The following is a 24415-nucleotide window of genomic DNA, read 5'->3' as shown; positions in this document are numbered from 1 at the left end:
TCAGATATGACAAGCATGATGAAGCATACAAAAAAAAACTCATCCTGAAAGAGCTTAGATTAATAACTTTTGCCCCTTATGAATTCACCATCAGTCTTTTGCTTTGTCTTAATGGTGCATCCTAGGGAGAATGTTCCCTAGCTTTAAAAAAAAAATCCAAACTAAAATGCTTCTTTCAATGTGTTTTTATGTTTAGGAATTGGAAAAGAGTCTTCAACCTTTGTGAGAATTTAGCACTTACAGACCCTTTTCCTGCATCCCTGTTCCAGTTGGACCAGGACAGAGATGTATATATAAATTTTGCTTTTGCCTTTCCTCATGGTGAAGTAGCTTATTTCTGTCTGAAGTTTCTTCCTGTCGGCCCCAGTCTTCACAGGAAAAAATACTGGTCCTGCCTTTACGTCATAGTCCCAGCAGGACTTTTAAAACTTCTTATATTGTGCCCTGACAAAAAAATAAAATGCTGAACTGTTTGGAGGGAACCATTGCTGCAGGCAGTTCTAATTAACTGGAAGCTTTTCCTTTCTGGGAGCATATATTTACTTTCTTACACTGGGAATAATAAGCAATTAGTGCTAGGGAGCACCAAACACTTACCTGCACATCTAAGGGAGGCTAGAGTAGATCCTGAGGGTGGATAAGTAGAGTAATTCAAATCAAGTGACTGTAGATGGCTTTATATAGTGGATTTTATGCTTAAATGGATGCCTTTTTATTTCTATAGTTACAAAGGGCTTCTACTACTTTCTCAAAATAATATGTATTCCCCTGTGGATGAATTAGTGACGTCTGGAATTCCTGGGCAGAAGGCACTGGAGTTTGGGGCTTTGGGTTGGGTTTTTGAGGGTTTTTTCCCTTGGTTTAAAAAAAAAAAATAATTTGAAAGAAGATAAAAAAAGCACACTCATTTCAGTGTCAAAATATCTGTATGTTGTAAGGGTTTCTACCCATTGATATTGATAGTGTTCAAAGGCACTAACTGTCAAGGATTAGATCCCTAGAGAAAAATGATTTCTGCAATCAAATTTATCCTATTCTCTTGTGTCTGTGTGAGTGTGTTACTTGAAATTTTCTGCATTTCAGTAAATTAGGATAATCTTTGCAGAATTCAGTGCTGAAAAAGCTTAGATGAGTGAGTACAAAAATGATGTGTGGCTGGGAAGGGAACCTTCACCTGCCTTGAAAGGGCTGTGAAAATGTTAATACTGCTGCGAGACCACCTTTGTGTGATCAGCTTCAAGGCAAAGGAATTGAATTGCTCCTCGGTTTGATGATTATTTGTTTATTTGTGCATCATTATTTGTTCTGTGTGGCTTTTATCCATTTGCTTTGGTGATTTCCACACCTGTGGCAGCAGCAGGACACATCCATACATCCGTGCCCCAGCCTAAACTCTCCAGCTGGGAGAGAAAATGCAGCACAACCACTTTGCCTGGGTGGGGAGAGCCAGCAGGAGAAAGGAGATCCAGCTGGTCCCATCACTGGAATTCCACAGCTGATGCACAGAAGGTTTTCCACATTGACCGGGGCTCAGGACTGGTCGGTGTTCCCGCGGGGAATGGCGGGGTGCAGGCACGGCTTGGGTTTGTGTTTACAGCCAGCCCTGGATAAACCTCTCCTCCTCCCTGTTCTCCTAATCCCCGCTGGGTCTCATGCGGCAGTGGTTCAGTAATACTTGTTTTCTTTTCTTCTTCTCCCCTTCCACCCCCTCCTCATGTGTAACTTGATCTCTGAGGCCTGCTCTTCTGCTTTGGCAGATTTTTCAGCTCTTGAATGGAAGAATTAACCACTTAGTTACTGCCAGGACTAACCCCTGCTCACTGCTCCCTCTGGCTCTCCTGCGGACGTGCTCGGACTTACACAAGAAAAGCCCACAAAGTCATCAGCTCTGAGCTCCTCGTTTTAACCTCTTCTCTTACCTTTACTTTCTCATCTGCATTTCCTTGCCTTTTCATTTAAAAGAAATACGGAAATGCTCCCACTCATGATCTGAGTCAGTATTTGGCAAAGATATTTCTCTAAAATTTGTTTGCTGGTCCTTTCCAAGCATGTATGTTTTCTGATTGCATCCTGGTTGTCTGTGATTCCTCCCTTCCTGGGGCTGGCAGAAAATACTGAACTTCAGCAGGATCCCTAAACTGATGGAATTCTACCTAACACACAGGAACTTCCAGTCCCTGCTCCCTCTTTTGCAACCTTAATAAACTGCCTGGACAATGGAAGTTCAGTCATTAATAGTCAGTAGGAATTTATGCCATTTTTGTGTCTTTAAGGTACACTACTACTTTTTTCAGATCTGAAAAGTGCAAGAAGTGACTTTTTTTTTTTTTTTTTTTTTCCTTTGACGGCAGATGTTTCATAAAGTGTTCAGTGGAAGAGGCCCAAAACTTTTTCAGTGATGGGTGATGAGCCCCTTTGGACTTGAATTTAACCTTGCAGGCTTCAAATGATAATACTCCAAGCAATTCCCTGCGGAACTCATGACCTGCCTTGTGTTTTTACATGACTACAGTGAATACATATCGCCATTGCAGGAATTTAGTAGTACCTTCTGTCTTGTTACTACCTTAAAAAAATAAGGATTCTGCTCTGTTGCTTGAAAGGAATTTCAAATAGTTGAACATTCCATCTCTGAAATCCCACCACTTCCCAGGCACCTCCTTCACTCATGAAAATTGCAAATAACAAACATCTGTTAAATCAAGGAGAAAAACCAACAAATGCACATGCTTTATTGCAAAATCCTTGCCTTTTCTGCTGATGTGTACAGTGGACTTTTTGTAACCTGGCTTTTCTTGGTTTTTTTGAAGTTTCTACTGACGAGAGAGGGACTTGGTAAGTCCAAGTACCAGAAGTGTTTAATATCTCCCTGTATGTGCAGTTACCTCTCTGTGCACTTGCAGGGCTATTCCAGCTATGCTGGATGGTGACTGAAGGAAGAAAAACACTCTTTGCCCTCAGGTGTTAACTTGCCTTTGTTTGTGGGTTTTTTATTTTATTTACAATAATACCTATTGTAGAATGGTCATAGTAGTAGCAAGAGGCTTTTGTTTTTAACATGCTGTTTTAACTAGCTGTTGTAAACATGTCAGCTGGATCTTGAGAACAGCTTAAACAGGAAGGTAGAACAGTGGTCTCTAAAAATGTTTTGTGTGTGTATTGGAAAATGAGAGACAGAGGTTTCTATGTAAAAATCTGGAAGAGAGACACTGGCAGCACTGGTGGAGTGGTTCTGATTAGGGCAGTGGTGGAGAAAGGCTGGCATTTACACACATCTCTGGCACAAAGGTTCATCTGGGCAGAGTGGTAAAACCACTTGAGCCCTGTTTATCTGGGGGTGCATTCCTAATGCCAGTGGGATTCCTAGAGCTCACCAAATAAGTGGTAGCTGTAGATCCCTCAGTATCCTGGTTGCTTGGGCTTTCTCCTGTGGAAAATCTCACTTGGAGATCTTACCAGGCTGATGTAGAGCACAATTTGTGTGAAAACACCAGCAAGGACTTCTCACCCTCTCCTCATTACATGGCAGATATTACAAATAAATCCCAAATATCATTGCCTTCTTGTGTAGTGCTGTCATAGCCAAGGAAGTGAAGAACCCTGGAGTATCCTGGAAGACTTGTTTTCACTTGTCCTTTGGAGTAGCTACAAGGTGTCTGAACAATCACTTGAGACTAAGAAGTGATCGACTCAGGAGACAGTTTTTTAAATCTGAGGTGCCTGGGAGTGGGATGTGCACTCACCTCTAACCCTGCCAACCTTGGGCTCACTTTCTGCCCTGCTTTCTTTAGCAGAAGGAATTTCTCTACCATAACAAAGCTCTCATGACACATCGTGCTCGACTCACTGAAGTTGTTGTATTCACTGCAAACAACTCTACAAGACTCCACCAGAGTTTTTGTGCTGCACGTGCCAGGAAGGTAGAGTTGAGTAGCCAGGATTTGAAAGCTGCTGGTCCTCTCTGTCTGATAGATAGCACTGTCTTCCCAAATGTTTGGCACTTTGTGTCTAAGAGTGGATGAAGTTGTTTAACAGTGGAGGATCTGAAAATCCAAAGGAAAACTGGAACCTGTCAGACAAAGCAGGACTAACCCCCAGGAAAACAGGGAATGCTGCATTTGCTATCGGATCCAAGCCCAGCTTTGTTCAGCTGCATCTGTAGCACATGCTGTGGTCATTCATGTACTTCAACATCAGCTTTTTTGATTATTTGCATACACACACACATTTTTTTATCAGGTAATGGTCTTAGGATGTGTTATTCCACTATGTGAAAAATGCCATCAGAAGAGAGCTGTGTAGCTCGGGAGTGTTCTGTGGCATGGGTGTGTTTTTAATCCTAAAGACAGTGACCTATGAATGTGCCAAATCACATATAATCTTACCACTTACTAAGAAAAATGCATCTCATAAATTATGTGATTCTACATTTTGTTGCTCCAGAGACAAAAAAAACTGTTTTACAGCTGGCACTGAGTCTTTATCACCTGTGGGGAAATTCTCAACTGCATTTATAGAAAAGAATGATAAGCCAGAGATAACTTTAACTGTAAGCAAGAATTTGCTCATTTTCTGGCACACTTCTTTACTCCTTTGCTTTAATCACTAGTTTGTGATACTTCTATTTCAAGTGACTTTTCCCATCCCATATCAGCTGAATGTGCCTATCAAAAAATGCCCACACTTTGGGACTTGAAACTCTGTTAACTTTCCATGTTTCAGAAGAGGATTTTAAAACAAAATTAAGCTCAGATTTTAAATGGGTGACAAACACTCAAGCTGTTTTTAACAGCATCGCAACAAAATTCACTCCAGCTGCTAACACGTGAGATCATGCCAAAACTCACTTTCTGTTCATGGAGTCCAGTCCTTTTGCTGCTGCTGTCATGTGTGTGTGTGATCATTCTCTTGTGGATAAAAATCTGTCCTCAAATTCTGGGTAGCATTAACAATGTAAAGAATAAATATCTGTCTGCTAGAAGCAGCTCAAACACAAAGGCTGTTGGCTAGATAGGTTTATGCTCTTGTAGGAGTATGAACAATAAAGGCTAATGGATACTGGATTGCATTAATGAGAGCAGAGCCAGCAGGTCGAGGGAAGTGATTATTTCCCTCTTTTTGGCTCTTGTGAAGCCACATCTGGAGCTCCTTCCCCTGTAGCAGATGCCGAGACCCTGGAGGGAGCCTGGCGGGGGCTGGAGCCAGCACTGCCCCCCAGGGCCAAGGGAGAGAGGGGGTGGAAGGGGTCCCAGAGCTTTCATAACCACCCCACTGGTGGCTGGAAAGACTCTTCTCAGAGGTGCACAGCAAAAGGAGGAGAAGCAACACTTAAAACTTGGAACAAGGCAAAGCTGGGTAGGTATGAGAGGGTAAAGAGTGTTTAACTGTGCAGCAGACTCGGTTAAAGTTTTGCTGCATAGAGCCTGGAAAATCCTGATGTAGGGAGATAGCCTCCCTCTGAGCAGGAGCTGGAACTGGAGACCTTCTGAGCCTGCTCCCAACCAAATTGTTTTGCCATTCTGCAGCAGAGAGCCTGAGTTGAAGGTTGCATCAGTCACTGTAGTCCAGAAATCTGCACACGTTTCGTGACTGATCTTGTTCTAAGCTGTGTATATGACAAACAAATGTGAGAGGGATTAATAGCTGACAGCAGTAAGAGTGGCAGAGGTTGTGTGACACTTACCAGTATGGCTTTCATTTCTGTATCACCAATTAATTTCATGGCATTCAGGAATGGCAGAGGGTATTTGCTCAAAGTATTTACAGCCCAGTTTGCCATGACACCAAAGAGGAAACGTTGAAGGATGATGTTTGTAGCACAGGGACCACACAAGCGTGTCTGCCTGGAAGCATAAAGGGAATTAATTTGTTTATCTACAGAGGAAGTTATCCCGGATAGCTCTTTGTGTTTAACTCCCCAAGTGGATGTGTTTCTCCTACAGTGAGGTTCTTCTGCAAGCGGGTTAATTTAATTTGAGATGAGGCATTCTTCTTCAGGAATAAGAACCCCAGGAGTTCATCAGAAATGTAATCCGCATTAATTCTGCTGGCACTCATTGTATTAACCTTAATTGTAATGTCTGGGTGGTGTTCATGGGGGGCAGCCTTTGTACTGCAGGGAGTGTTTTGGGGATTCTGTGTTCCTACAGCTGCAGGAGAAGCGGGATAGGGATGGGAATGCTCGTCTCATGGAAAAGAAGTTGTGTGCAGGATGCTTGGTCTGCTCTTAAAACCTCATTTCATCCTGGTTCCCTAAACATGACACTGGGCTGAAACACGTGAGGACTGAGCTCCTCCTGTGATTTATGTAACCTTTCTCCTCCAAATCTGTGTTTAACTCCTCTTTTTTTCCTGTTTTTTTTTCTGTCCCCCAGTGCAGTTGCACACAAGTTCCCTGTTAGGCAGGCAAGGAACAAGTAGATAGGTGTTGGTTTCTCTTAAACTCTGGTGCTTCCATAAAATAGAAATTCTCCAGAAGTGGAGAGAGGATGGGATGGAGTGGGGAGAACTGTATTGTTTTCCCAATGTCCATGCAGGCTGCCAGCAGTGGGGATGGGAGCCTCAGTTCTTTGAACTGTCTGAATTGCAGAAATGCTGAAGTTCTCTGCCTGCTTTCTGGTGTATTAAATGGGAATATCCATGTTCATGTTTTCTGAGAAAAAGGTGAAAGCACTGTGAACATCACAGTGTCCTTACTGTTATTTCTTTGCTAGAAATGTGATATTGTGGTATTAAAAAAAAAAAAAAAAAAGGCAAATGCTCTTATTGCAGTTCAGTATGGGTTGAGAGATAAAGGATTTTTTTTCCCAGCTGTCTTTCATGTTTTTACCCCATGGATCAGAAGACTGAGGCAAAGTGATGCTGTAAAATAATGTTTAAAGAGTCTGAGCAATGTTTGCTGTTTCAGAGGCACAGACCTCAGATGCTGGAAGCATGCAGAGTTTCCCCTAAAGTATTCAATGTTTGAAAACGTTGGAGGGCAAAAGAGCACAAGCACTAGTCAGAAACCTTGCCAAAATAAACTGTCAGATGTGAAGGCGAGTTTTCAGGGACAAAAATGAAGATTTGCTGCTCCGTTGACTCTGTGTGACACACATGCTGTAGCGTGGTTTGTGCTGGGATCAGCCTCCCAGGCTGTTTTCCCCAAGCTCTGTTTTGCACCCCTAATGAACTCTGCACCCTTGAGCACCTCTTGCTCCAGCAAAAGCACCCCAAGTTTTGGGAGGTGAAAAGGGATTTTTGAGTGGAAATATTGGAGTGGAATTTTGAGTGGAAATATATACAACTGCAATTGTATACATATTCCATATGCTATCTCCTTTAGAGAGAGAGATAGGTAGGTAGATATATAATAAAATATATATAACAAAAATGTTTGTTTAAATGGGACACACGCAATAATGCCAGAAAACAATCTATAAAAACCGCATAAGCAGAGAGCATTAATTGGTGTGTAGCCTTGAGAAACATGCAGGGAAAAAGAATAGTAGGTAGTGTGAGAGTGAAAACTTTTGGGCCCTCGTGCCAGAGGAGCAGCAGTAACCGCATCAGCCGAAACCTGAATCCCTGTGCCTGCAATTAGCGCAGAGATGCTAAGACAGGATCCCTGGGCAGGAGCTGCAGCTCCCCCGCCGTTTTTGTGCCGGGTTACAAATGGGCATCGCTCTCGGGTTGCCTCTCCCCGCTGCCGGCGCGGAGTTCGAACAGCCCCTTAACGGGCTGTGAAATGACGCGCTCTGGAGCCTTTGCCGAGCGCCCGCGGCTCCCCGCCGGCTCGGCCGCGCCCGCATCGCGCCTTTCCTCCGCTTTCCCCCAACCTGTTGGTTTCCCCCCTCGGCCTCCGCGGCGCTGGGAGAGGCGCAGGCAGGAGGAGGTTAAGGAGCGAGGGCGTTGCTGGATGCCTGATGTCATGGAGGCCGGCGGCGGCGGAGTGAGGGGCCCTTTGTTGGCAGCGGAGCCCCAGCAGCGCCCGGCGGCTGCCGCGCACGGCCGGCACCGCTGACTCTGCCCAACTTAGTTGGCTTCGCTTTTTTTTTTTTTTCTTCTTACTGCTTGTATTCTTTTTTTCTTTTATTCTCCCCCCACCATCCCCCGCCTCCCTTCCTCTCTCTCCCGCCAAAAGAGTTGGGAAGGAGGGAAGATGGCTGGAGTTAACTCCCCGGGAGAGGAGGTGCGGGGCCCCTGCATTTTCCGCCTCTCGGGCTCGCCCTTGTAATGCTTTTCGGAGCGCTGGATTTCGTCGAATTTCCCTGGATATTTTGTTTTAGGCTTCTCCTGGATATGTTGTTTTAGACTTTTTTTAGACTTTTACCGGATCTTTTTAGACTTTTTTTGGTTTTTTTTTAGACTTCTAACGGATAATTCCACATAGAAGAAGCTGAAGGAAGGGGGGGGGGGGAAGGGAAAACAGACAGCCGAAGCCAAACTCTAACAAATGAAAATGTTGGAGATTTGCTTGAAATTGGTGGGTTGCAAATCGAAGAAGGGGCTTTCCTCCTCCTCCAGCTGCTACCTGGAAGGTGAGTACCCAGAGGGACCGGGGCTGGGACGTGCTCAACCCGATCCCATCGGCACCATCCCGGACACGAGTTTTATCCCTCGATTGCAAGCTGGGGCCAGGTCTGGGGGATGTTTGGGGCTGGCCAGGTTCAGGCTGGGCTTTCCCGTGCGGGGGTGAAGAACCGAGCGGTGTCGGCGGCGTGCGGACCCAGGTGCCTTTCATTAATGCAGTTACAGAGGGAGCGCGGCTCTACCATTTATGGTTGTAAAATGTCAAGTGATCTTATTGCCGAGCCCATAAACAAATCCCTATCTTCAGGCCTCAGCTTTATTTTTTTTTTTTTCCGGGGGGGGGGGGGGGGCGGGGGGTAATCTTCCTTAGTTTGGACGTGAAAAAACCCAGCGCCACACTCAACAAGAAAATTTAGATGAGTCCATCAGTAAAATATTTTCAGCGTGTGTTAATACGTAACGCCTTGGTCAATTTTGGTTATCCCCCTTCTTAGTGTGCTTTCCACAGGCATTCATTTAACTGAATTTTCTTGCATGTTTGCTTTTAAAAAGTGATTTTTGAGTCACACCCGTGGTTACTTGTAGGCAGTGAGATGTTAAACATATGGACTCAACTGGTTTGAATGGAGAGATTGGGCGACAGAGGCGCCACGCTGGGCGGGGGGAACTTTGGGCTGAGGTCTTGCTTGGCGTGACCTCCAGCAAGATTTTCACCCTGACGTGGCTTCACACCCTGCTTGGAACAGCGTCGTGGTCCCTCCGTTCAGCCTCTTCGCTGCACTCCCAGGGCTGTGTCCATCCCACAGGTCCAGGCTCCTTCAACTTCTTTTGTGTTGCTGGATGTTGTTTCAGTGAAAATAATCCTCCTGCCAGGAGGACCGTGCTAAGTCATCAAATCAGAGGCACGGAAGGCAGCAGCTGATTTCCAGGGGCCTATCGCAAGTTGCTGTTGCTCAGCTCTCAAATATTCAGTGCAGAAATGGCCCTCGGAAATTCATGGGTTAGGAATCTCAAAATCTACAAATGGCTGCTCGTGGCAAACTCACTTGAAGAAGTTTTGGATCAAGAGTATGTATTTATTGGATACGTTCAGTGACTCTGAGGAATTTTCTGTTCTCTAAAATCAAAGAACAGTGTCCAGAGGACTTTTTCTGCTTATTTAAAGTTTCAGAAACCAAATGGTGGGCAGATCCATGAATAATTTTGATGTTTTTATGTGACTGAATTCTTCTGTGATCTTTTAAGTATACAAAGCCTCTGTCTGTGTCCCCTGCCTCTGGTATTGCTCAGGGTGTGTGTGGAGAAGGAGCCCCAAGCTGTGCTGGGCCTCCTGTCTGTGCTGCTGGATCTTTCAACACAGCCCTGGGAGAGCAGGCAGAGCATCTGGGGCCTCATTTCCCTCTGCAGAAATGAATGCTGAAGGATGATGTTACAAGGGTGTTGCCCTGACTCTTTTTGCAAGTTTTCTCTTTTGTGTTCCTTACAACCACTCCCCCCCTCCCCAATTTGCAATGCAGTTTCATAATAGGATTAGAGCATAGTTTGACTTAGCTGTATAGGCAGTATGAGTTAAGAACGTTGGACGCAATTAATATTGCAGTATTTCCACCTTCTGCTTCCCTGAGACTGCGGTTGTATATTTGTTTTTTATGATGGAATGAGAAATGTGTGTTGAAATGACTTTTGCTCGATCTCAAGGTAGCTCAGTCTCACTTCTCAGCTCAGCATGGGGCAAACCCAAAGCCCGTGTCAGAGGGGATGTTAAAGGTGTACAAATGTGGCAGCTGCAACCTTATTGTGGCAATTGTGGCATAGACAGCCCAGAAGCCCCATAATTGATTGGGGAACTCCTGGAGAGCAGAGTGAGATACTCATCTGCGGAAAAAGAAGTTTAAAAAAGCAGGATTTTCTGTTACTCCTTTCTAAAGCTGAATGTCTTCCAGGGCAGTTTTCTTAAAAACGTTACTATGAGGTTGAAATCATTGTTGAGGACTCCTCCAAAAGAATGGTGGTGGCTTGTCCCAACTCCTGAATTCCAAGAGCACGAGTGAAATCCATTTGCTTGTGTTGCCCTTAAGACTGTAACAAGTTTTTACATTTGGATTTGTTATTTTAAGCTTGGCAGACCAGGAGAAGGGGGCAGGGTTGTGTCAAGGGTCAGAAACTCTGGATCATTGCTCCTGGATCCCTGTGAACAGCCTGTGATGACCAGTCCATTTCCATGCACATCCCTCAGCCTCTGTGAAGCTTCTGAAAGAATAAATGAGATGATGGTGATATCGTTGGAGGATTTAACTCTGCTGTTGTTATTTTAGTTGTATGGAAAGCTGAAAGTTTCTTTACTGTAGTAGACTGGGAAACCTTAAACATAAGTGCTTAAAGACTGAAGGGTCCATTAGGTGCTGGAAAACCAGTTGCAGCCCGGAGGATAGATGAAATTTTACTTAATTCCTTATTTTTGTATTCATATGTTAACAGAAATAATTCAGTTCTTGGTTGATGAATAGCATGGGATGTTAAAAAATCAAGTCTGTTGTATTTTTAAACACATTTTGGAGATTATTGTGCTGAGTCTGGATTTGCTGTAAGACTGATGTGGTGTCAGGCACGTGTGTAGGTGTACGTGTCCCTTGACCAAGTAATCAGAAATGTGGTTTTCTTTTCATGGTGGTCCCTTCTGAAAGGCTTTTATGCTCTGTTAGTTTGCAGGAACGAGGGTTATTTGGAGATGCTCTGTGTGTGGTGTGGAGGGCTGGCAGGTGCTGTGGCCCATGGCTGTGTGCTGCTGTGCAAGGGCAGACTGTCCTGCTCCCTGAAAAAGCTGAAATCTTCTCTTAACTTGATCAAAAATAAGTTCAAACTGGTTCTAACAATGATTCAGTTTTCATATTGATGTTTGAGCTGGGCATTTCTTTGCCCTCATTTCTATTCCCACTAGTAAATATTATTTTAAAATGTCACAGATTTGAATTTCTCTCATCTGCTTTCTCCTGTCTGCCTTTGCCAAAGTGAATAGTTCCTCACCCACTTCACACCAAGAAAGGGTAAAGAGTAGAAGGGAAGAGGCACAGCGAGTACTGCTGCCAATCTGATCAGGAAAACAGAATGTGTCCATGTCCCAAATAGGGGCTGGAATAGTCTTGCTGCCTTTTTGGGCTTGGCTCTACCACTGAAAGGCAAAAGCCTTGTTTAAAACCTGTCAGCATTTTCTGTGAAGTTTAAAAAAACACATTTTGGGGACACTAGTGAAGTCCTTTTGTTTTCTAACCAAAAAGACTCCTGTCCTGCTAGCTGTCAGACTGACTCTTCTAATTTTTTTTTGCTTTTTTTCCCCCTCTTCCTAATTTATTTCTTTTAGCATGTCTTGTTACAGCTAGAGTAGACGAGCCTGGGGAGGAGTGGCAGCCTGTAGCCATTGCCCTGTTCCTGGAGAGGGATTTTTATAATGCATTTGGGCACATATTAAGCCAGACCTAAATTGGCAGCACAGTGACTCATCTGCCCCAATGTCACTGGGATCAGCAGGCAGGGCTTTGGTCACCCTGCTAGGGAGAGAAAATGCATTAACCTGGAGTTGCTGCCTCCCTTCTGTTTGTTTCCTCTCTTCCTTGGCTATTTTCTGCTCCTCACCTCATGGCCTCTCATCTACTACCACTCAGAGTTCTTGCTGTTCTCCACGTTTCTGGCTTTCTAGTGGCTTCTTTGTTATGTGCTTGTTCCAGTGGTTCTTATTTGTTCAAAAATCTGGTTGATGCCGCTTGCTACAGTTTCTCATGGGATGTGGTGAGGGAAAAGATTATCATTTCATAGGAAAGGTTGTAACTGGTTTCAGACCTAAAACTGATCATCCACAGATATGTCAGTCTGTCCCTCAGCAGTCTGTGGGGCTCCTTAGTAAAACAAGGGAATATAACAGCAAATCATGATGATTCTTGCTTGGTGCTTTCCCTGCCCAGGGCTCAGAATCAGGCAGACTTCCCTACTTCTGCTCCTTCAGGAAGGAAACAAAACCAAAAGTTATAAAAGTGAAGTTGTCAGAAATACTGAAGTGTCATTGAAGTTCACTTGAATCTAGTTACTCTTTCCTCTTCCCCTCACAGACTTTATTGTCTAGAGTCAGGCAGAACTCAGTGGCAGATTTGGGAGTAAAGTTCAAATTTTTGCCATACCCACTGTTCCATTCCATCCATCTACAGCTGTGATTAGCTGGCTGGAGAAAGATGATGTTTGCCATGTCACTAAGGGGTTATAAATGGAATAAATTCAGTGAATGAGCTCAGGTAGAGCCTACAGGTCTGTATAAGAGTAAACTTGAAGAAAAACCCAACAAAACAACCACCAACAAAATAAAAAACTGTAAAAGTCCCAAAATTATGGAATCATCTCTTGGAAGGAGTGGGAGATGCCACATCACCGGGGTGCTCAGGCAAGATCCAACAGTGCAGTTGACTGTGAGGGTCTCTTTGAGCCTGGACAATGCAGCCAGAGCCATGGGTGCCCTTGTTTTCATGCTGGCATTCAAAAGTCTTGGTGTTCAGTATTTGGAGCACTGGAGATTCCTGGTGTCCTTGTGGAGGGAGCACAGCAGGAGGAAGGTGCCTCGCTGGGAGGGGGAATGGGGCAGCACAGCTGGGGGGGCTGGATCAGCTTCTGCACTACTTCATCTCTGTGTATAAACACGCAATGTTTAAAAAGTGGTATTTATCCTCATGCTGGCTCTAAGAAGGTGGACTTCCCAAATATCAGCCAAGAGCAGGAAAAACAGCAATTGCCATTGTTGCAGAAGGGTCTGTGGCCTGGGCTGTGCAGTGGGTAATGGGAGAGGCTGAGCCTGATCTCACTAGGGGGATGAGACTGAAATAAAACATGAATCGCTCCTTTCTTTTGGAAAGATCTGCTTTACAGGTTCTTTAATTTTATATTTAAATCCATATTCCATCAGGCATAGGGAATCTGTGAGGGCCACTAAGGAAGAATATTGAGACAGAGAGGCAGCTGCTCCATCATATGTGCTCAGAGTCAGAAACATTTGGAAGTATTAAATCTGCCTTGCTATTCTGCCATTTATCATAATTTCTTCCAGGGGAAAAGGAATGTAGGGAAAGGAGAAGGCTTAGGTGGCATATGCTGTGTCTCCAAAGAGATTACTAGATGTGTTCTGCACTCCCTTGCTCTACAAACCTTGTGGAAAAAATGCCAGCACAGTTTGTAAGCCCACAGGATGTTTGTTTTGCAGGGAGACAGGAGGTCTCCTCCTTCCCTTGGGACTGCCTCGCAGTCAGCTCTGGAGGAGCCAAGTGTAATTCTGTGCTCCTGCCTGTTTTCCAACCCTTCCCTTACATTGTGAAGGAAATTTGCTTGCGTTGATCTAGACCAGAATTGTTCATATCTCACACAGCCCCTAACAATGATTCATGGCTTTGTATGAACAGTAATGAGTAGGAGATAGTTACATGTACAAAACCTTTTAGTGTGCAAGCATAAATACCTACTGGGAAAAACTTGATTTAGGGAGGAAATGATGACATTCTTACGGCTAATGCCTCAAAATACAAGCAGCTGTTGTCTTATTTCAAAGTCTGCACCACTTTAATTAAGAGTCATCATTTAGTTGATGTTAGTGGAGAACTGAATTACAGTGCTGCTTTAGGACTCCTGTCAGGAACCCAGGTGTTATCCAGAGCACGGTATGATCAGAGTAATAAATTGCAGCCTTGCTGGGATGCAGCACAAGACAAAGTGGATGTGTGGAAGGAATGACAGCGCAGCGATAACAGATTGAATTACGCTCGCTTCCTGCCCCATCACCGTGCCAGGATGGCCTCCTGTAGGTACAGCAGCCAGGCTGATTTATTAGAAGGAATCTGGCCCACTGAAGATCTCAGCAGTGCTGTAAAATTGTAGTTAAAACCAGCAGTAGGAGGTGAAGAAGCTGTGTGTTGAAAAAGACTCTCAATATGTAGGAACAGCAATGTCTAATTCCTGCTCTGAAGGACTGGAATGTCTGGGCAGATTTGCTGGAGAATAGCTCAGAGGGATAAACGCTGCTGACAGCCGGCTGTACGTGGCTCCCAGATGGACATGTCCTGTCTGCTTCTCTCGCTTCATGGCTTTGTGTCCTCAGTCTGCTGACAGTCTCCTCTTGGGGCCCAGACCTTTAAAAGTGTGTTTTGTCACGGTCTATCAAGCTTCTGCTACACTCGGGTCACCACAATTCTGCTCTTTCCTTTACGCTCTTCCCTGTGTTGACTCAGGGCCTCATCCTCCCTTTCTGGACACTCTTCAAGCTTCATTCACCACCTTCCCCACCCCGGTTCTTAACTTGGGGTTCCTGCCTTCTGGAAAAACCAGCCCCACTCAGCCCAAGAGTTGTCTGGCATGTCCCCATCGTGCTCTCCTGCTCAGCACGTTCACACAGAGCCCGCACCTCTGTTGGGGTGCCTGTGGCTGCACAGGAGGGTCAAACTGGAAGGGACAGAGGGCGTGAGCATCCTCTGATTTCACTGGGAGACCGGTGTGGTTTTCCAGCTTAGCAGATTCTCGTGTGTGTGTTTAACAGCCCTTGCTCTTGCGGGTCCTTGGTTTTGCAGGTGTTACCACTGAGTGGGTGTCTGTAGGAATGCCATCGAGCAAAGCCAGCTTTCCCCGACTCCGTACCGCGCTCGTGGGTGTTGTTGGCACTGGCACAGTGTTGTCTCACAGCTGAATCGAAGCACATACCTTGGCATCCGTGTGTAATGAGTCAGTCCCAGCCTCACCACGGCCTGGGCACGAGGGAGGGATTCTTGTGGAGCGCTTGGCTTTGCTCCCACGTCGCCATCCCTGTTTGTGCCTGAGCCATCCTCCCAGGGCTGCGATGTGCTAGAGTTGGAGGGGAGCCTGCCTTGGATTTCCTGCCTTCCTGTCGAATTAGTGCCCCATGTGGGAGGCATTTTCCTTCCTAACGGAGGTTATGGTCCATCCCACGGAGCAGCAAGTGCTGGTTTGTCCCATATTTGGGGGAGAGCCTCACAGCATTGCTGCTTGCTGAGGTTGTGTGTCTGCCCCTTGCAGCTCTGCTGTCTGTTCCAGGTGTTCACTGATGGTTTAACTCCTTGGAGTATCTCCCATCACTGTAGTGCCCTGTGTTTGATAAGGGAGCTTAATCAGCTTGACAGGATCAAAGCGTTTTCATGGTAAAATGATTATAGCTTAATTTCTGAAAGTGAATTTTCTGTTTCTTGTCTCATTGTCACTCTTGAGGGAAACCCAGGCTATTAAGATACATTCTCCTGTAGGATACAGGTAGAGGAAGCCAGGATGACAAGGTGTTTAAGATAACCCCCCCAACACACTACCACTTTTTCTGACTGTGGAATCATTTAGAAAGTGGAATTATTTAACTGCTTTGATTCACTGTGGAACTTTATCTCCCTGCAGTTACTGTTTTGCTAGGAAAACAGGCCCAGCAGTGTCTGTATTTGCTGTTTTGCTCACATAAATAATATACATTTTCCAATGAATACAGTAGCACTCATGTACATAAATAACCACCCAGAGAACCTTTACCAGTGGTCACCTGACCAACACATCAAGGATGCCAGATTGCCTTTGGGTGAATAGTGGCCACCACTACTATTTGCACTTTCACTATCAAAAATGATATTAGAAAATAATGTGTACTGTTATGATTTGTAGGGTTGAATTTTGGGGGATTGGTGTTTTGTTTTTTTTTTTTCCCCATTGGGAACATATTTTGGACATGTCCCAGTCTACACTAAACTTCCATGCCTTTTCTGATGTCAGTTGCATCAGTTCCTCACTGGTTTACTGGCACAGCTTATACTGAATTTCCAGGCCAAACAAACGGTGGTGTTAAAACCATGTTTTGACAGGATTGTATCTGTATAGCAGCACAATGCTACTGAGTATTGCAGGTATAAAAAGAGTTCTGTGCTCCCAGGTGACCTGACAGTCTAGGAAATGCTTGGCATGGAATTTCTGTGTCCAAAGCCCTGTCTGTGCAGAAGAGGGGTTCAGCAGACAGGGGCTGGTGCTGTGTAATGAAGGGCAGTTCCATGGGGCAAGGGGCTGCTGTGACAGTGCCGTGTTTCCTGTCCCCAGAGCCGCACTGACGCAGTGGTTTGTGTGCAACTCTGTGACCTCGCTCAACAAACTCATCCAGATGGAGAATGACCCTTCAAAATACAAAGTTTCACAACTTATTGTTCTGGCCCTGTGCAGTACAGTCAGGCATGGTGCTGCCAGCACATCTGGGGGTAGCGTGTTAAAGAGTGAGGGGGCACAATTATCTGGAACATTTCTGCTCCAAACTCTACAATCATGCTCCGAAGTGAAGGACTTGCAGGAACAACTGCAGTAAAATTCCCTGATGTATTGGCATTTGACTGATACTTACTGAATATTGCATGCCTAATGTGCTGCAGTGTATAAAAAACTTTGGAGGTTGGTTTTTACTCACCTGTAAAGCTCAGTTTTCAGGAATCTCTGTCTTTGGAGTTGTCTTAGGGTTCCTAAAAATGTGGACGTATGCTCAACACTGCTGTGGTTTGAGTGATGGGCAGGAGGGAGGGTAACAAAAAAATACTGCCTTGTCCTCATATAAGAAGATAAATGATTTTAAAAACTGTGAAGACCAGAAAGACCTAACTCCTTCTTAAATACCATGTCTTATAAATCTCACCTTGCTTGGCTCCATTTGCTGCACGTTCTAGCCATTTCATTTATAGGATAATTAAGGGATTTACCTTTTAAAGGTCTTGGGTTTGTTTTCAAATCTAACCATTCCAGCACTTAGGTGTGAGCCAAAGGATTTACAGGCAGCAAACAGCCTACGTGAGCTGCATTTACTGGAGGGATGGAGAGGGGCTTTCCCTTTCCTGCATTTCCTGAGAGACAGGAGCTGGGGGCTCTGGGAGGGCTGGGGACAGCTCTGGAACAAGAGTGTCCTGCCTATGTGGCAGGAGATCTGCATTAAGGCACTGTCCATATCCTCTGACGCACGAGGAGCGCACGTGTCCTGAAACAATGCAACTTAGAAAGTCAGAGTGTGTGGGTTGGCCAGATGGCTTTTATCAGCCAAAATGAACCTGCTTTTTCCTTTCTCTCCCTCTTTCTCCTCCAGAAGCCCTTCAGAGACCGGTAGTGTCAGACTTTGAGCCGCAGGGTCTGAGTGAAGCAGCTCGCTGGAACTCCAAGGAAAACCTTCTCTCCTGCCCTAGTGAAAATGACCCCCATCTCTTTGTAGCACTGTATGATTTTGTGGCAAGTGGGGACAACACTCTCAGCATAACTAAAGGTAAGGTCACTGGCCAGAATTCCACTGGGAGTGTGGGAGAAGGTGTAGGAAGGAAAGTCGCTGTGAAATAATTAAGTTTTACACCAAACCCTGTGGAATTTTTTTTACTGTGGGAAATCATCTTAAACAAATACAAATATTTCACAAAGTCATTACCTTTTTAAAGGTTATAACTGTCTTTTTTTTATTGCATTGGGCAAGAAACTGTTTGTCAAAACTAAATTCTCCATTAGGATCAAGAATTAGAACAGAGAAATTAAACTAAGCTGATTTTGGAGGCTGGCCTCTTATTTTCACAGTTCTCAAAACACAGTCCCTGTTTGAAAAATGACTGTACAGATATAAGAACCAGAAGGATTGAGAAAGAAAACACTGTATGTACTCCAAGTCACATCTACTTACCTTCCTAATTGAAATTAGTTTTTTATTGTTTATCCACTCCAGTTCTTTCCTAGCTCCAACAAGCCAAGTCAGTTCAAATAAAATTTGCTGGATTCATTTTTTAAACTCGAGCAGTATTGGAGCTGGTGCAGAACTGCAAGAGAGCCTAAAAATCTGAAGCATGTGACTTTATTTGGCTTAGAGAGGTCCACTCAAGCTTGAAGAGAAACACATGCTCCCTGCTGAGTCAGATACCTATTCTTATAGGAGATTATTTAATGATCTGTTAGGCAGAAAGAACTTATCTTTGTCCTCAACTCCCGGGCTTGCCGTGTCTAAATCCATTTTCTTTTCCCCAAGGTGAAAAGCTCCGCGTGCTGGGCTACAATCACAATGGGGAGTGGTGCGAGGCGCAGACCAAGAACGGGCAGGGCTGGGTCCCCAGCAATTACATCACGCCCGTGAACAGCTTGGAGAAGCACTCGTGGTACCACGGGCCGGTGTCGCGGAACGCCGCCGAGTACCTGCTGAGCAGCGGCATCAACGGCAGCTTCCTGGTGCGGGAGAGCGAGAGCAGCCCCGGCCAGAGATCCATCTCCCTGCGCTACGAGGGCAGGGTCTACCACTACAGGATCAACACTGCCTCCGACGGCAAGGTAGGCTCCGGGCTGTGCAAACCCAGCTGGGGTACTTGGTGGAGCAGTAGCGCTCCAAACGAGCGGTTCTGAGCTCTGGTCACAGGGCTTGCCATCTGTGGTTACAGTGAACTTTGAGATTCTGACATAGCTGGGACAAAACAGTTCTGTTCCTTTAGCAAACTGTGTAATACAGATCAGCAGAAACATTTTATCCCTTTCTTAAGGGAGAAAATGATAGAGTTAGATCAGAGCAGAATCGAATAGATCTTTAATAAGAGATTCTGAGAATTCTTGTCCCTTATGTTCAAAAGATAATCTCTGACTGTCAAATCAGGAAAGTCAGCCCCTGTTGCTAATAATCTTATAAATATTAGGGACAGAATGCTTTCTGAGGTATTCTGCAGTATTTTTAACTACTGTTTTGATTTCTCTACAGTATTTCAGCGTGATCATTGGAGACGGGTAGGCACTTTCACTTTTATATGGGCTTTGTCCCCAGTTCCTTCATTTTTTTCCCTAGATTGTTGTGTGCTGTAGCAGTGGTGCAATGCTGTGCTTTGTGGATGCTGCAGAGAAATGTTAGCACAAAAGTGTAGTTTTTCACAGGTTTTTGTTTTGATTTCATGGAAACATTGCTACTGGCGTTGGAATTTGGAAAATGTTGTTTTCTAACAAATCTATTTTAAGCAGTGTCTCTTTAGATCCTGTGCAGAAGTTTAAGTGTGGGTCTGGAGCATGGCTGCTGAGGCTCTTCTTGCCAGCATCTAATAGATGACAGATTCTGTGCCATTAAATTTCTTCAAAAGAAAAAAATAAAAGTAATTAAGTATAGTAGCAGTCCACTGTGCCCAATTTTCCTTTGTCCTGTGAGAGCTTTACTCTTTACAGCAATGCTGACAGCAAAAACCTTTAGTATGAAAATACAGGGAACCAGTGTACACCGTGTTTCCTATTGATCAGACTCAGCACTCTAAAACCTCCAATAAGATAACCAGATTTTACTTAGTGATGAAATACTTTTTGTCTGCTTTAGCAAGTGGATTGTAATTGAGACAGTTCTGACCATGTTATTTAAGGCAATATATTTCCAACTTATGGCATTTTAATTTTTCCTTCTCCCTCCCATGTAGACACTCTCTGTGGTCAGCATCAGCTCTGAAGTGCTGACATGCACCATACTTGAAGGACTACATGGCAATCTAGAATATTATTCCTCTTCCTGTCTCTGTAGAGGATATTCCTTCTACTCCCGTAGATGATGGCAGATGAGCAGTGCTCACATGTGAACGTTTTGAACCAAAGGCTCCTTGGGTTGCTGTAAATAAGCATGTGTCCATGAGGAGATAGCACGTGTTCTCCATCTGAGCTCTAATAGAGTTTGGCATAAGAAGACTTTCATCCCAGCAGAGCTGTTTTTATTCCAGAAAAACAGTTCTGCAGAACTCCAGTAATCCATTCAGGTCTGTGTTAGCCACGTTAAATGTTCATTTTCCACAAAGTTGCTTGCATTGGTGTTTTGAGAAAAAGTGCAGGTTGGAACAATTCGCTAAAGCAGATCTGCAGCTCATGGTAGTTGGAAATACAAAGTTGAGCAGCAGCAGTGACCAAGACCTGTGGCTTTTGGGTGTTGCAGGATCAAGCAGAGAGGTAGCCACGGTCCTCCTGATGCTGTGCCAAGTGCCAGCATCCCTGCAGGAGGGGCAGTTTGCCACGTCCATGCATCATGTGCTGCAGTTCACAGCCTGGCGTGTTAAACCTCATCGGTTTCAATTTGCGTTAACGAGCCGGGCAGTGAATTGCGACATCTTAGCGGCAGATGTGCTGCTGGGCTGGGGACACGGTGCTCTTCCAGCACCCTGTCCCTGGCTGTCAAAGCTGAGGAGCTGGGAAGAGAAACAGCCAATATCCCTGTTTGTCCCTCTGCAGAATGGAGGCTGCTGGAGCAGGTCCCGCTCTGAGCTGCTCGTGTCGCACTCTATTTATTACTGGCTTCGCAGCAGATCATGGCCGTGCTGCATGAGAGCTCTTGCCTTCACTGCCCTGAGCACCTGGGGCCCTCCCAGCCTGCTGTATCCTTAGTCAGCCTGTCCAGGGAATTTAATATCTCCCAGTGCTGCAGTAAGGATGAATGCCTTCGGTGGGATCATATCCTGTGCTTGACAGAACATGCTTCGGGAGAAAGAGGTATTAGAGAAGTGTGTGGAGCAGCTGCTGCTCAGCACAGTGGTGTGTCCTGCATTTCAAAGCCTTACCCAGACATTTTCCTGGGGGAAAATTGAAGGGACTAGTGAGATCAGAGGTTTGTACATCTTAATTTTAGTACAAATGATAATGAATGCATTGGCGTTCAACAACTTCAAAAAAATTCCTCTGGGAAATTTTTCTTTATTTCCCACTTTAATGGGTCATACTATTTTGGACCACCCTCTAATGTTTTGTTTTGTTGGTTGGGGTTTTTTTAAGGAAGGTATTAAAAATGACCTTTCTTGATTTGGCTGGCACAGTGCAGCCAGTCATCTGGTAAACCACTTCCGTGGTACAGAGGACTTGGTTTTCCTGACTTGATAGTATTTGAGGGAAAACCTATTGAGTAACCCAAATGAATAAATAGCCTTGTCCAGCCACTTTTTCAAATCCTGCTGTCCTCAGCAGGAAGGAAACAGGACTGGGGTCCTGCTTGAGTCTCCTGGATCCTCCAGTGGCTGAATTGGATGCAGACTTGAACCATAATGGATTTTTTGGTGTGAATGTTCCATTTTATCTGCTGAGTGGGGGGAGCAGGAGTGCCACTGGGTTCAGGATGTGCTGAGGTTAGCATGGGCCAGTTTAACTACCTGCACAAAATACCCCAGCCAGGAAAAAGAGATGTGGCCTGGTGGCAGAAGTGTAGATGAGCAGCCCATTTGTGCAAGCAGAGCCTCTTGAAAAAGGACTGGTGTTTATGGTTTGTTTGCTAAACAAAAATTGACCAAATAATGTGTTAACAACATAGCCAGGAAGCAAACTTGAGTCCCTACAAAACTCAGATGCTGGGTCTGTTACTTCTGTGAGAGTACAAGTCAGCAGCACCACATGGTTTTCTTGTTGGGTGTCATCAGTGAGAGGTTAGAAAAAACCTGCCTACAGATTAAACACTTTTACTGGTGGACATTTATCTTAATGTAAAGGGAAAACTTCATGAGTGTTAAGGCATGGAGTGTTGTTTTTGTGGCCTGGACAGGGCAGTCCTGCTCTATCCTCATCCTGCTACAGCTGTTCTCTGAAATCTTTGGCCATTTATTTAACTTCTTTCTCCTTCTGTAACAGGATCATACAATCTGTCACACTAAATACAGGTATCTCTAATTTTCATGATATATAACTTGTCATAAAACCATGGGGGAGCTTCCTTCTCCATGCCTCTCTAATACTTCCAAGTAATCCTGGAGTTCAGCTTTTTCTACATCCATATTTTTAGATGTTAATTCTCAGTGTAACATGGGAACTGCTCATACCACTGCAAGTACTTCAAGTCGTTCCCAAACAGGCATAGCTTGTTCTGAATTGTGGTTGTACTGGCTAATGCTTGGTCACTCACACCAAGCAGTTGTAACAACCTCTTATGTTGTCACTTTTCTGTTCTGAGAACATCTGGTTTTACGGTGATTGCATCTGTTTGATCATGAAAAGTGTTGTAGATTTTTGTAGGGATTTTTTTGTTTGAGGGGGATTTTTTAGCCATAGTGTTGAAATGAGATTTCAAAAGAATATCTGATTCATTCTGGTAGAGAATTGTGAACATGCTATCCAGGAGGTTGCCATTATTTTCCAGTCTTCATTAAAAAGACTAATCAAATTTGAGGGTGGTTTTGTCCCTTCCTGCAAACATTTTTTTCTCTTGCAAATGAAGCTCCCTTTTTTGTTGGTGATACTCTCATTGTAGGAGCTTCTCGGATGCATTTTCTTTTTCCATCCAAATATTCTGTCTAGGTGGAAGAAGCAGAATTTTACCCTAAGTCTGGAATTTTTGGATGCCTGGTAGCCCCATCAACTTCTCAGCCTCCTGAAATCCCAAACAGGTGGCCAGTGCACATGCAGAAACTGTTGAGTGTACATCCAGCATGTCAGAAGCATTTAGGAAGTTTGATCATAGCTGTTGGCATGTGATGTGAGCTGTAGGACTAGCTCTGTATGGAGTGGACAGGAATTTGGGTGGCCTAATATGGTGCTGCTCTTCCTTCAAGCTTGTCCCTTGCCAAACCTTGTTCCTTTGTGGGAAATGAAGCTCTTCCATCTTCTGTGTTATAGTCTAGACTATGATGCAAAATGCATGTTGATACAAAGATTTCTCCCTGTCTCCTTCAGGTGTAACCAGCACTTTTCAAATAATTAAATTTCTAGCTTTTTTCACTTTGCCTGGCAGAAAACTGGGCTTCAGGATGAAAACTGGAAACACACAGCTCTGGTGGGAGGGAGTCAGTTGTCCATTATCTTTAGCAGGATTTTAGGCTTAAAATGGATCTTCTGTATAAATGTTAAGAAGGTAACAAATATGGGTTATCATGCCTCGCAGCAGGTTTTCATTCAGTGGTAATGATTTTCCTTCTGTGCTATCGATCAGTGCCAATCACAGGGATGGAGCAGACCAGCTCCTGCCTTCATGCTAAACCCCTGCAGAAGCTCAGGCCTAAAGCAGGGGAAACTCTGGTGTGCCAGTGATGCTTCAGGGAGAATTTAGGCAGGTGAAACTGTCCTAACCCAAACCGTAATAGTGAAGTCAAGAAGACACTGAGGGTGACAACCCCCCATACTCTCCAGGAAATGTCCCACTGACCAGACTTTGAAAAAAGACATCTCAAGCAACAGCATGCCATTCTAGTGCTATTTGCAACCATTTCTGCCCTGTTGTTTTGGTGAAGTGCATGTATTTTCTCCTGAATCCATGCCTTTCCCATGTAAGCATTGATTGTTCTGGGCTCTGGAGCTGGTTACAGAGCTTCTGGAGCTCACAGTTCCATGGCTCAAGTAGAAGCAACACCACACTTGGCTTTCACAATTCTGTGATGCAGTTCCTGTGTACGAGCTCTCCGATGGGCATTACCTGAACGAGCTTTTCCCTTCCCCTTTGGTTCCCAGCTCTACGTGTCTTCAGAGAGCCGCTTCAACACCTTGGCAGAGCTGGTCCATCACCACTCCACCGTGGCAGATGGGCTCATCACCACGCTGCACTACCCGGCCCCCAAGCGCAACAAGCCCACCATCTACGGCGTGTCCCCCAACTACGACAAGTGGGAGATCGAGCGCACCGACATCACCATGAAGCACAAGCTGGGTGGAGGCCAGTATGGAGAGGTGTATGAAGGAGTCTGGAAGAAGTACAACCTGACAGTGGCTGTGAAAACTCTCAAGGTAGGACTCAATGTCTGAGCATTCCCCATTCAGCTGGGAGCATGTTCAGGCTGGCTGGCTGCCTTCGGTTCTAGTTGTGTTTGCGTTGATGGTGGCCCTCCCTTTGAGTGCTGTAGGCTGGAAATGGAGGATTTTTAAAAGAGTTTGATCCTCTTATGCTTTATGCGATACCTATAACACTCGTATCTAAACAAAGGAG

General features: G+C 44.8%; 2 protein-coding genes across 5 annotated transcripts in view; both read left to right on the top strand.

The window, feature by feature from the left end:
- Positions 1 to 24415, top strand: part of AIF1L (allograft inflammatory factor 1 like) — a 142389-nt gene that overhangs the window by 35143 nt on the left and 82831 nt on the right. The gene's annotated exons all lie outside the window — the stretch shown is intronic.
- The window catches only part of ABL1 (ABL proto-oncogene 1, non-receptor tyrosine kinase), a 77835-nt gene that overhangs the window by 37313 nt on the left and 16107 nt on the right, over positions 1 to 24415 (top strand). For 2 of the 4 annotated variants that reach the window (XM_053996673.1, XM_053996674.1), the window contains 3 exons: positions 17636 to 17809; positions 18551 to 18846; positions 23944 to 24216. In XM_053996673.1, coding sequence (XP_053852648.1) covers positions 17636 to 17809; positions 18551 to 18846; positions 23944 to 24216 — 743 coding nt within the window. Of the gene's footprint in view, positions 1 to 8035; positions 8520 to 17635; positions 17810 to 18550; positions 18847 to 23943; positions 24217 to 24415 lie in introns of those variants that run through there. The other 2 variants (XM_053996675.1, XM_053996676.1) reach the window with 2 other exon arrangements.

This window comes from Vidua macroura, chromosome 21, assembly GCF_024509145.1.
Source record: "Vidua macroura isolate BioBank_ID:100142 chromosome 21, ASM2450914v1, whole genome shotgun sequence".
NCBI lineage: Eukaryota > Metazoa > Chordata > Aves > Passeriformes > Viduidae > Vidua > Vidua macroura.
This window is presented reverse-complemented; position numbering and strand designations above follow the sequence as displayed.